This window comes from Tursiops truncatus, chromosome 4 (assembly GCF_011762595.2).
Source record: "Tursiops truncatus isolate mTurTru1 chromosome 4, mTurTru1.mat.Y, whole genome shotgun sequence".
NCBI classification, from domain to species: Eukaryota; Metazoa; Chordata; class Mammalia; order Artiodactyla; family Delphinidae; genus Tursiops; species Tursiops truncatus.
In genome coordinates this window covers 56,677,233-56,691,062 of record NC_047037.1, presented here as the reverse complement: position 1 = coordinate 56,691,062, position 13,830 = coordinate 56,677,233, and the positions used below count along the sequence as shown (strand labels likewise).

The 13,830-nt window shown below is 39.6% G+C and overlaps 1 protein-coding gene and 1 pseudogene across 1 annotated transcript in view; one reads left to right on the top strand and one right to left on the bottom strand.

Moving 5' to 3' along the window:
* ACTL6A (actin like 6A) overlaps nt 1–13,830 on the bottom strand; it is a 27,586-nt gene extending 13,756 nt beyond the window's left edge. The window contains exons 1-5 of the mRNA XM_033855504.2: nt 13,656–13,830; nt 6,560–6,636; nt 6,222–6,396; nt 2,757–2,857; nt 829–926 (exon numbers count right to left, since the gene is read on the bottom strand). Of these exons, the coding sequence (XP_033711395.1) occupies nt 829–926; nt 2,757–2,857; nt 6,222–6,396; nt 6,560–6,636; nt 13,656–13,680 (476 nt within the window). The 5' untranslated portion in view covers nt 13,681–13,830. The remainder of the gene's footprint in view (nt 1–828; nt 927–2,756; nt 2,858–6,221; nt 6,397–6,559; nt 6,637–13,655) is intronic.
* LOC109551910 (small nuclear ribonucleoprotein G pseudogene) lies at nt 1,258–1,668 on the top strand (annotated as a pseudogene).

Here is a 13,830-nt window from a genome sequence, read left to right as displayed (position 1 = left end):
CGACAAATGTTAGATTACAGTTACCACAGTGATTCTCACACATATAAAATTCACTTGATTATTACAGCAATCCAGGGAGGTATACCAGATAAATGAGTAAAAAGTGAAGTTCAAATTTTAAGTACCTAATTCAAGATCAGTTTATAAGCACTGGAACTTGAACTCTAAATATAGGTCTCCTTCCCCCACATCCTGCAACTAAATTCTCTTTTCTTTACAAAGGCTTGTCAGGCTACAATATTACTCCACTGAACTACAATTGCTATTTGAAAAATTCAAATTAATCATGTACTTCTTTATGACTTTTGCCAATGCTATTTTGAAGTACTATTTAAATCTGTTATTTAGTTTTCAACAAGAATATTATTCTTTGAGATCAGGACATAATATTTCCTTGTCTGTCCCTTAATATGCTTGTAAAAAATATTTGGTGATTAAATCTTAAATGAATTTACATCCAATTTCCACTTTTCTAAGGTACTGGAGAAGAGGAAGGAAATGGCAATCTTTGAATTCAGCTAGGTCAACTGACTTAGATACTGTCCTGTCGTCACATTCCCCTTCTAAAAACAAAATTTTTGTTTTTGTTAAACTTTGTTAAATTAATGAGAAGAATTTGAGTGCTTCTTTCCTATCTCCCTCTCATATTTTCACATGCATCAGTTCCAATAAGAATACTAAAAGATAGATATCTAAAAGCAATGGAGAAAAACGCCTCAACTTCCGAACAAGCAAGAAGTGGCTCCTGTCTTCCTGCTGAAGGTATCACCTTTAACAGCACCACAGTTACTCCTAAAGAGAAGTTGGGTATTACTCCTTCAAGGATACGCTGTCAAAACGGCAGTTTTGCAAAGGAAGAATGCAGGGATGTTGTAGTGTTCAAACATTAACTCTGTCAGTTTCTCTCTCTTTGCTCTGGTATTCCACTTGAAAAGAGGGAAAAAGAAATGCAAATTATTTATTGTTTAAAAACTAAAGTGTTGATTTATCTCAAAATTCATTTCAGCACTACATTAACAAAGATGTAAAACATTAATAATAGAGTAAAATACCATGGAAAATCTTCTTCATAATATCTTTACAACATTTATTTCTATGTATTTGTAATAAATTTAATAAATAGAAAGTTTATTATTTAATACATAAAATTGTTTGCTGCTATGAATTCTAGAAATTACACTTTTCAAAGTATATGGAAATCTGGATTCTTATAAACGAAGTATTATTAAATCTTTTTTTTTTTAAATCTTAAGAGTGAATCTAAGCGTGAGGGACAATTCGAATTCCGTTTGGAGGCATCTTTGAGCTCGTGGAGTAGACATCATGAGCAAAGCTCACCCTCCCGAGTTGAAGAAATTTATGGACAAGAAGTTATCATTGAAATTAAATGGTGGCAGACATGTCCAAGGAATATTAAGGGGATTTGATCTCTTTATGAATCTTATGATAGATGAATGTGTGGAGATAGCAACTAGTGGGCAACAGAACAATACTGGAATGGTGGTAATACGAGGAAATAGTACCATCATGTTAGAAGCCTTGGAACGAGTTATGAACAATAGCTGTCTTCAACAGAGAAATCAACTGCTTCCACATGTCCCCTCTCCACATTTTACTGCGATGAAAACTGGGTCGTGTACATTTTCTTACTGAATTTTTTTGTTAAATAAACTTTGGTAATAGTCAAAAAAAAAGAGTGAATCTAGTCATCAAAATCTTAAATATGCATTTTAAACCACCAAATTCTCCCACTTGTAGATGGTACTCAAAAGAAACTAGAGTTTAGAAAACAATAACAAAATATTGATAATTTATAATCATTATCTAGTCTTCTGGGCCCTTTTGACTCTGTACCAAATGTATTTCACAAGAGACTCTGGTCTAGCAATTTCCAGCCCTAGTTCAACATTGACTTTAAATATAAATTTTATTATTTAATAAGTAAAATTGTCTGCTGCTATGAATTCTAGAAATTACAGACTTTTCAAAGTATAGGGATATCAGGATTCTTATAAACATGAAGTATTATTAAATCTTAAGAGTGAATCTAGGGACTTCGCTGGTGGCACAGTGGTTAAGAACCCGCCTGCCAATGCAGGGAACACGGGTTAGAACGCTGGGTCTGGGAAGATCCCACATGCCGCAGAGCAACTAAGCCCGTGAGCCATGACTACTGAGCCTGCACTCTAGAGCCCGTGAGCCACAACTACTGAGCCCACGTGCCACAACTACTGAAGCCCACGCAACCTAGAGCCCGTGCTCCGCAACAAGAGAAGCCACTGCAATGAGAAGCCTGCGCACCTCAACAGAGTAGCCCCCACTCGCCGCAACTAGAGAAAGCCCGCATGCAGCAACGAAAACCCAATGCAGCCAAATAAATAAATTTATATTTAAAAAAAAAGAGTGAATCTAGTCACTCTTAAGGTTGAGTATAAAAGCAGATATACACTGCCCTTGAGGGATAAGGGACAACTGACCAAAATGGGAAGCAGCCCAAGGAAATCAAATGTTAAATTCCCAGAAAAAACAGATAAATAACCACCAGAACCCACTAGGGTGCTTTAATTATTGTTCTTTGAGTATTTTAATTATTGAAATAATAAAAATAAAAGTTGTAAGAGTATTTATAAATGAATCTCCCTTTCCCTAATCTTCAAAATTCAAAATATGAATTTCTATGTCTCTTAAAGAAAACGGAAACACTCTTCAAATGAGTAAATAAACAACCTAGAGAAACTCGAAAAAGTTTGTCTCACCGGTGCTTCTGACATGAGAACAGGATGCAGGCTGGCTTCTGATTTGACATGCATTTTGTAGGTATGATCCAAAATAGCCTGGAAACTATCCCAATCTTCAACTAAAATATAAGATTAATACCTTGAAAATAATGCTTAATCGAAGATTAATACAGCATCTTTTGAGAGACTGTGTCTAATGGTTTAGCACTAATATTGACACTGTAATATACAGAACCTACTTATTTTACAGCTCTGCCTCATAACACAGCACTTCATATAGACATCATCTTTGTCTTCTAGATACGGTTTCTCCAGCCCCAACAGTTACAACCCCTAGACCTGTCCCAGGTGTAATTAATGTATCAAATAGACGTAAAGTACCAAATAAATATTATTCAGTAAGTACTTATTAAAGGCCCAAAACGCAATTCAAATGGTAGGAGAAAACACAGAAGAACTGTATGATCTAGAGCTGACATTTAAAAAGCTTACAATCTATATGAAAAAAGATGTAAAGACTTAAAAAAAAATTAGAGAATAGTATGTCTTCAATTTGCCTTCCACCTAAACATCCCACTGAAACTGCTCGCATAAGTTACTGATGAGCTTCTAACAGGCAAATCCAGTGGATACATTTGTAATCTCATCTGACCTCTCTAAATTACTATCTGACACTACTGACTCAAGAGTTTACAAACTTTTTCTGCCGCAGTCCAACAAAGCAATGTCATTCCTTGTAAACATACTTCTATAGGCCTCTCAGGATGGGGTTTTTTTGATCAATGGACCTCCTCTGTAGCTTTAACTTCTCTTTCCCCTTCTTAGCGTAAAGCTCAGTGCCACAGCTGAGAACAATGAGAATCACTGGACTTCTTTACTTCTAGAACTTTTTCTTTTCTTGGCCTTCTCCTGAATTTTCTCCTACTTCCCTAACTGTTCCTTCTCATTCTCCTTCACAGGCACCTCTATTGGTTACATACATGGAAATAAATTTTCATAAGGAATCCTATCCTCAATCCTCTTCTCATATCCCAAACTCTTTCTGGTAAAAAAAAAAAAAAATCAACTCCATGTCTTAAAATCTCTCTCACCTGCTTATTAGATCAGCACCTATATTCAAACACTTTGAACTAATAAGCTCATCTACTTGCTGTGCAGAAAGAGCTAACTTAGCAGACCTGAAAAAGGCCTACTTGCAAGGCTGACCCTTGGCTGGCATCTAGGAACTTGTTTGGTAAACAGTTCCCTACACTGATATAAAACTTTCCCCAAATACGAATAGCTCACTGTGCCTCAACTGTTTATACAGTGTGGTTTATGTGGAATACCTTTCCTTCTGGGAGTCTGGGGTTTTGGAACATGTTAGGCACAGAGTACCTACATGACCAGCCACTAATAAAAACCATGGGTACTGAGTTCTTCTTTTTTCTGTATCCAAAAGACAGTCATTTATTCCAAGTATCAAGATAATATAAGAAATAAAATATTTGCAACAAAAAATGTCCTTCCAGTTTTTTTTTTTAACAGCTCTCTAGAGGTATAATTTTCCATAACATGGATCCATTTTAAGTGTACAATTAAATGATTTTCTTTTGTAAATCTACAAAGTTGTGTGAATATTATTACAATTTAATTTTAGAATATTTCCATCATCCCAAAAAGAAACTTTATGCCCTTTTGCAGTCACTTCCCATTCCATCCACAGCCCCAAGCAACGACTACTTTACTTTCTGTCTGTATAGATTAGCTTTCTCTGATCATTCCATATTAGAGTAATCATACATTATGTGGAGTTTTGCATTTGATTTCCTCTATTTGGCATAAGGCTTTTGGGGTTCTTCCATATTTTAGCTTATATCAGTATTTTGTTCTTTTTATTGCCAAATAGTACTTCATTTTATGGGTATACCACATTTTGTATACCCATTCATCCAATGATGCACCTTGGGCTATTTCCACTTTTCGGCTAATAGGATAATGCTGCTCTGAACGTTTGCATATATGTATTTGTATGGACATATGTTTTCAGTTCTCTTTTGTTGATACCTAGAAGTGGAACTGTTTGGATTACATGGTGAATTTATGTTTAACCTGTTAATAAACTGTCAAATTTTTCCAAAGCTGCTGAACCATTTTTTGTTCTCTCCCAGAAACAGATATGGAGGTTTCAGTTTCTCTATATCCTCATCACACTTGCTATTGTCTGTCTTCATAATATAGCCATCCTGTGAGTGTGAAGTAGGGTACTGAGTCTTTAATGAGCTCTGCTAGTAGACCACACACACATGTTCCTGGTTACTGGAGGGATTAAGCGCATCCTTTATGACTTCACTGTAAGCTCTTGGAAGCTTGCACTGGTTTCCTCTGGACTTCTCTACATGCCCCTTTTTTCTGTCAGTTCTGCTTTGTATTCTTTCAGCATAATAAACCTTAACTGTGAGTACACTGACATGCTGAGTCCTGTGAGTCCTTCTAGTGAATAACTGGACCTGAGAGTGATCTTGGGTCTTACACTTGCTTTTTAAGACCATAAAACTTGCTCCTTCCCCTGCTATTCCTACCTCAATGCATGGTACCCCCCATTCAGTGACTCCAATCAAAAATCTAGGAAACTTTCTCAACTCTTTAAACACTTAGTACCATTTGTTTTGGATATCTCTGACAGCCACCTCAGGATCTCTGCCATCAGTATTAAAATTTTAACCCTCTTCATTTCTCATTTGGACTCACCTCCCTAACTGATATTCCTATCTCTAGTATCTCCCTCCAATCCAGCCTACACAGGACTGTTAGACTAATCTTTCCAGCTGGCACATATGAGCATTTATATATAAAATGCTGTTTAAATTCCTTTGGAGTTACCTTTCAGTTACCAGCTTAATATACTCCTGGCATTACAAGCCCTTTTATGATTGCTCTCTGCCTACCTTTCCTGCAATTGGCCATAATGTACCTACTGTTACAGCCATACTTAATTGATGACACTTCTAAACATGGAAGTTTCTTCCACAACACCATCTCTTCACACATGCTGGTTGCTCTAATTTACCCAGCCTTGTCAGTCAGGCTAATTCTTATTCAGTGATCAAGATTCAGTACAAAAGTTACCTCCTTTGTGAAAACCATCTCTGACCCCCGATGATAGAGTTATATACCCCCCGTCTCTAATCCCACTGCTTATCAAACATAGTTACATTATAGCACTTATCCTATATATATATATATGTGTATGTGTATATATATACACACACACACACACACACACATATACACACATCTATCTCCTCTACCTATGAGTTTCTTGAGGAAAAGAAACACGTTTTATGCATCTTTGTATTCTCAGTGCCTGGAACATCAGTTTATGGAATAAAAACAACAAAAAAATAGCTGATGTTCAACTTTTAAGAAGCCATTGGTTTATATCTAAAATATACTATGCATACTCTACATTTAGAATCAAATCCATAGAAAAAAACATCGTACCCATCCCATTTTTCAGTGGTGAAATGGCCTCTGTATTCTCCCTCGGAACACGCAGGGCATTAGTATCTATGTAATAGGTGGGACCGCCTTGTTTGCCTTTATCACCATCTATTTCCATCAATGTACTTCCATCATCTCTTTCTACCACCATACCAATAGCAGTAGGGAAATCCACCTGTAAGAGTCAAAAACATTATTTACAAATTTTACCTGCTTTTACCAAGAAGTCATTTCCACCAACTAATGTCTTTTACCATATTTGAGTCAGAATTTCCGCATAAATTTAACTCTACATGAATGGCTTTTGCATATCCAATTAACTCTACCATTCCACTTACCTTGGGACAGTCCTCACCAGCATACCCAGCTCTCACAGTATAGGATCCAATGTCAAAAACAAGGGCTCCAACTTCATCTGAAAAGATGAAAAGATAATTAACATTAACGACTTACAAGTATCATGTGAAAATTAAGAGTACTTAATGTGCTTATATTCATATTATTACTAGCTTGAACCAAGTTTTAAATACACCTTGAAGATTCACTTAATTAAAATATAACAAGTCATACACAGTATATCAGTAGAGGTTCAATCAGGAAAGAGGTGGTACACTAAAATTAGGCAATTTAAGGAGAGTTTACTTATTAAAGGGTCTACTTACAAAAATACAGGCAAAATATAGGAAAACCAGAAAGGACAGTATGGTACCCTAGGACTAGTAATAACAAATCTGTTGCCACACTTAGAATTGAAGAAACCAGAACCCGGAGAGAGACGTGTATTGGGAGGGCATCGGACAGGAGCTGTGATCTTCAGTTGAGGGATGGAATCAGCCTTGGCTGACCCTGAGGAAAAGGAACCAGACTAATACATTTGCCAACCTCTCTCACCACTGGCTAGGGTGATCTTATAATTTCTCACCCTAACTGAGCCACTACTGAATGTGATAGGAGCCCCTATTAATAATTATACCAGGACAAGAGACACAAAGCAGCAAGTATGGTTACCCTACCATTGGCCAAACCAGAGGCCAAGAGAGTCCACTGATGCAGTCTACAAGGGTCAGTCTTTAAGGGCACAGAGAGGGTGGAAATGGGTGGAAAGTGGATCTGGAGGGGCAAAGGAAAGCTATCCAGTACACTAAGGCATACCATTTTTTTCATACGTTAATCAACATGATATTTCATGCAATTAGGGAAGAAACTTAGCAAAACCCCAAGAAAAATAAGGAACCTAAAGAATAAGAATTTAAGGTATAATAATATAGGCCAGGTAAAAATCATTAAAATGAAGGTATCATTAAAGTTTGCACATTTCCAGATTTGTAGGAGATAAAAGTTTAATACTGAGAGAGAAAGCTAGTATTTTTTTTCATATTCAAATTCAGAGAAAAGCCTCTAATTACACTTTAAAAATACTTCACCCAAAACAGCACGCCTCCTAAAACAAAGCACTTGGGTTTTCTAGGCACTGATTTTTCAAAGGATTTTTTCACTCAGTCATTAAAAATAATAAAGAAATACTACTTAGCTCAATTAAATTGACAAAAATTAGTAAGGCTGGTAAGACCAAGTATTGTCAAAGATGTAGAAAAAGAGGAGCTCTTACACATTTGCTAGTAAAGTTGTAAACTGGGACTTCCCTGGTGGTCCAGTGGTAAAGAATCCGCCTTCCAATGCAGGGGATGCAGGTTCAATCCTTGATCAGGGAACTAAGATCCCACATGCCGCGGGGCAACTAAGCCCACGCGTCACAACTACTGAGCCCATGCGCCTCAACTAGAAAGCCTGCGTGCCGCAAACTACAGAGCCCTGGAACCTGCGCTCTGGAACCCGCACACCACAACTAGAGAGAAGCTCACGCGCCGCAAAAAAAAAAAAAAAGTTGTAAACTGATATAACCACTATGGGCAATTTAGTCATATCTACTAAAGTTGAAAATGTGCATACATAGAAATTACACTTACGTCTTCTCTAGAGAAACTCTCTCACGTATATCACAAGGAGACATGTAAGAGAACGTTCACTGGCTATGTGACCTCAGGTGATTTACTAACCTCTCTGCCTCACTTTCCTCATATGTAAAATGTGCATAATAGTCCCTGTCTTGCAGGATGCTAGAAGTATGGAAGCACTTAGAACAGTACCTGGTACATAATAAGCACAATAAGTGGTAGCTGCCATTATAATTATTATCATCACACTGCGTGCCACAGGAAAAGGTAGGAAGATTAAATGGTCTCTCAGTAGGAAAATAAACTACAGTTTATTCATAGAGTGAAATACTACATAGCAGTTAAAAATGAATGGTCTAGGGCTTCCCTGGTGGCGCAGTGGTTGGGAGTCTGCCTGCCGATGCAGGGGACGCGGGTTCGTGCCCCAGTCCGGGAGGATCCCACATGCCACGGAGCGGCTGGGCCTGTGAGCCATGGCCGCTAAGCCTGCACGTCCAGAGCCTGTGCTCCGCAGCGGGAGAGGCCACAACAGTGAAAGGCCGCGTACCGTAAAAAAAAAAAAAAAAACAGAAAAAAAAATGAATGGTCTACATCTACATGTATTAACATGGATAAATCTCAAAAGAATTAGTTTAAAAAGCTAGTTACTATGCACACATATTTTGATACTACTTAATTCATTATGGATTCACTCACTTAATAAAAGTATAAAAATATGCATAGGGTTGGGGAATATTACATACCAACTTCAGGTTTCTGGTAACCTCTAAGGAGGCAGAGAAGAGGAATCTATATCAACAATATAGATTTTATCTATATTGTTGATTTCAACAATATCAATTTTATTTCGTAAAATATCTGAGGCAAATTTGACAAAACATTACATTTATTTAATCTCAGTAGTGAGTACAGAAGTATCATATATAAACTTACATATACTTTACTTTTTAATGTTTAAAGTATTTCAAAAACTAAAAAAATAATTTAAAAAATAAAGATCAATTATTACACTACAATTATCACAGTTGAGAGATGGTGTCCTTACAGAATAGTGATCTCATTTTTATTGAAGTAAAATGAAGAGCCACCTATGTTTGAAAGGAAGTTTCTGTATTTGTTACATTTCCCAAAGTAATCAACTTTTCTCTATACAATCTGATCCAAATTATTTTGTCTGAAAGAAAAGGTCCTTAAAGGAGAACACTGCATTTGTTTTCACCACAGCATGTAAACTAAGGTACAAACAGTAAGTATTGTATACCAATGACATGAACTGGTAAACTCTAACACTTTGATTACCAGAATGTTGGGTAAAGAAATATCCTAACTAAATGAATTAATTGCTTGGTTAACCAAAATTTTCTACTCCTGTTCTCAAGGATCAAACTTTTGCCTTGCACCAGGGCTTTTAACCTTTTCTGTTCCATGGACCCCTTTGACAATGTTCAAGGCTGAAATTCATATGCTGAAGTCTTAACCCCGAGTAACTTAGAATGTGACTGTGTTTGGAGATAAGGTCTTTAAAGAGATGATTAAATTAAAATGAAATCATTAGGGTGGGCCCTAATCCAATGACTGATATCCTTACACGAAGAAGAAATTTGGACACAGATATGTACAGAGGGAAGACCATGTGAAGACACAGGGAGAAGACGGCCATTGAAAGCCAAGCAGAAAGGCCTCCAAAGAAAACAACCCTGTCAATACCTGATCTCAGACTTCTAGCCTCCAGAACTGTGAAAAAATTAATTTTTGTTGTTTAAGTCACCCAGTCTGTGGTACTTTGTTATGGTAGCCCTAGAAAACTAATACAGACAGCTTAGGACACTTATGAATGTCTTCTTAGAATGTTTTCAAATAGACTATAAAAGAAACTAATTAGAATAAAATTCAGTTAGTTAGGGCTTCCCTGGTGGCGCAGTGGTTGAGAGTCCGCCTGCCGATGCAGGGGACACGGGTTCATGCCCCCGTCCGGGAGGATCCCACATGCCGCGGAGCAGCTGGGCCCGTGAGCCATGGCCGCTGAGCCTGCGCGTCTGGAGCCTGTGCTCCACAACGGGAGAGGCCACAACAGTGAGAGGCCCGTGTACCGCAAAAAAAAAAAAAAAATTCAGTTAGTTATATCCCTGGACTCCTTAGGGAGGCCAAGGACTCCATGTTAGCAGTCCCCTCCTCTAACTTACCCTTTCTTAGGTAACCTGCTCCACTCTTACAGCCTCAATTTCTACCTAAACAGTGGTACTTCCAATCTCAAATCTCTCTCAAGCCCTCACCTTCATCCAGATCCAGATCTCAAACTTCTTACTGTACACTGCTTTCACCTGATGTCCCATGAGTACCTCAAATTCAACATACCTGAAGCACTGTCTCCTTGTCCCCGTCCTGCCTAATCTAATCTCAGCTGTGCTTATCACAGTTAGTAGTGGCTCCAGTCATCAGAGGCAAAAATCTTCCTGAACACCTTCATATCCCTCATCAAGTTCTGACAAATATTTCTGCTAAATATTTCTCAAATCCCTTCTTCTTTAATACCATTGCCACTGCCTTGAGTCAAGCTCTTATCTCAACCAGGAATTACAACTCCCTACAGGTACTGTGCTTCCATCTTTACCATCTCAATCCACCTTTCAAACTGCTGCACTGTTATCTTTCAAAACTGTAACTGAACATTTTGGTACATAAATCCTTCAATGAAAAGAAAAGGGAGAATCATTCAGTGGTTTTCCATCATCCCAAGATAAAATTCAAATTATTCTACCCAGGTGATATTCAAGACCTAGCATAATCTGGCAGCAGTCTCTCCTTCCACCTCATACACTACCATTACTGAAGATTATGTTGTCTCCTAAACACACCATCTACTCTGCATACGCTGTCCCTCTCTATTCTTCTTTCATCATCCTCATAACCTCCTTTGTAAAGTCCCTTGACTCTTCCACATTGAGTTAATAACTTTTTTGTCTGTGCTATCTTTGTATCTTCTATATATTGTCATTATTGAACATACTTCACTGAATTTATCATCCATATAAGACACTATAAACTATAAGCTGCACCATTAGTTCACGCACCACTAGGAGAAAAACATGCTGCCAATTAAGCTCTGCCACGCCATCAATAATATTCCAACTTCAGCTTTGAATGTGTGTGTGTGTGTGTGTGTGTGTGTGTGTGTGTGTGTGTGTGTGTGTGTGTGTGTCTGGGGTGGAATGTACAACTAAAAATAAATTAAATATGGTGTCTATTTATTTGACTGACTCACTTACAAGACTGCGAGTTTCTTGAAGGCAGAAGCTATACTTTGCACATAGCAAGCACTCAAAATTTTTTTGTGTGAAAAGAAAAATCTAACAAATCAGTTATTTTCCTGTCTTAATCAGTGTGGTAAACTGGACATAGTAGAATTTTAATTGGAAGAAGACTCTTGATTCTCAGAATTTGGAAACCCTTTCACAGTAAACCCTTTGGAAAATGTGACCCACTATAAATATTGGCCATACAGTAGTAGCTCAAACACAAAATCATACACTTATTTTTGTGAGTTTTATATACTTTATATGTGAAATAGGCTTTAAGATATATTCCTCTACATAAGCAAATGAGAAACAGGATGTTTATTCTGAATACCTAAACCATACATGAGTATGTTGTGATTCCATACTTGAAAAATGGCTTATGGAGAAACAACCAAAATCTTTTTATTTTTAATTTTTTTTTTTATGGGGAAGGGTTTTACTGAAATGCCTTTTCTTTTCCTGCTCCCCACTTACTAGAAAGTTATGTAACTCTGGGCTGGTTAACCTCTTCTACACCTCATTTTCTTCTTTAATAATATGGGGATAAGTAGTACCACCTCCAGTGGTTGTTGTGGATTAACTGACCTAATGCATGTATTAAATGCAATGCATGAAAAGCCTCTGGAACAGTTCTTGGTACACAGTATGCACTCAATAAACGTTAACTGTTGGCATTATTAGTATCCATTTCTACGTTAGTCACATTAAACAATGCCTTGTAAGGAAATACTCAGTGGACAGCCTTTAGGTTCTTGGATCAGTGAACCTGAAAGTCAAAAGAGTCAGCAGCCTCCATAAGGCAAAGGTACATAGATCAGGTCTTTCTGTCAGGATTACATCTTCTGATGGGGAAGAAGTAAATCATGAAGATCCACTAGGCTTTCTCAAAAGTAAAACTGGAAAACTACTGACTCTCACATTTGAGAAGTCAAAACCAAAAGCATATATGGAGAAGGAGAGGGTGAGGGTCAGCGTGTCACCTGAGTGGGGACTCAAACGTCACTCCAAAACTACTAAAACCTTTGAAAACCTTATTTTCATCTCCTACCTATAAAATGCCATCCGCTTCAGAAAGCAACAATAACAAAAGCAGCACTTTGGGTTTGCCTCTTTCTTCTCTAACTCATCAAACACAACACAAAGCATGAATCATACACATCAGTGCTTCATCTAGGTATCTTGCAAAACCGGAGGCTCTGACTCAGTAGATTTAGAGTGGGGCTTAAGAGTCTGCATTTCTAACGAGCTTGCAGGTGATGCTGATGCTGCCGATCCTTGGATCATACTTTGAGCAGCAAGTGTAGCATTATCCCATTTACCTTCACAACCACCCCAATGGCTAGGAACCATCATTCCACAAAAGAGGAGCCTGAAGTTGGGAAAAGTTAAGTAACTTGCCCAAGGCCAATGAGCTTACTAAATGGTGAGCCTGATATTATTCTAACCCCGGTCTGTGTAGTCCCCAGGCCCGTGGTAATCGTTCACTACACCGCAGCCCACCCAACCGTAACCATCCTTCAATTACATGTGTTCCTAAATTAAGCCGGAGCAGACCCGCCCACAGGTAACTCCGGAGCATCCACAGTCAATAAATAGGCAAGAGTCACTGAAAGGTGTGAGGTAGAGTGAGCTCGGGGCGCGGACGCAGAGGAGGCTGCGTCCTGAGTGACCGCCACTCCTTCAATCAGTTCCACTCCTCAGGACTCGCTCTGCCATCTCCGGGACGCCGCGGAAACCTTCCGTCCACGCCGGAGAACTGCCAGGACCTCCCAAGTTTAAGAACATGCGAGCGCACACACGCCGACAGAGCCGGCTGTGAGAGAGGAAACCCCGGGGCCGGTCACCCCAGCCGCGGCTCGTCGGGCCGGGCCCCCGCGAGGAGCTGCCCGCCTAGCCCCGAGGCGGCGCGCACCCTCGAAAGCCGGCTCCTCCGCGGGCCGAAGCTGGCAGGAGCCGCAGGGGGCGGCGACTCCGGGCGCCTGAGGCACTCGCTGAGCCGGGGCGGGGGGGGGGGGGGTCCAGGGGCGGGCAGAGCGCGGGGCGGAGATGGGGCGGGGAGGCCGGGGTCCCGAGACAGGGAGACCGGAAGGGCCGCCGGGGAGGAGAGGGGAGGGCTGGGGGCGGCGGTTACAAATCCCACGCGCTAAAAAGGCGCGCTCTCTCCATCGGCCGCACTCACTCACCTCCCCCGTACACCCCGCCGCTCATGGCTGCTATCGACGCGACTCCTACGCTAAAGGCCACCCGGTGAAGTGACTGCAACGGCCGCGACTGCGGGTCCGGAGAAGCGTTGGTCCCCGACTCCCTTAACTTCCACTGCCACCCCCCTCAGGCAACAAAGCGGCGTCCACCCCGGCG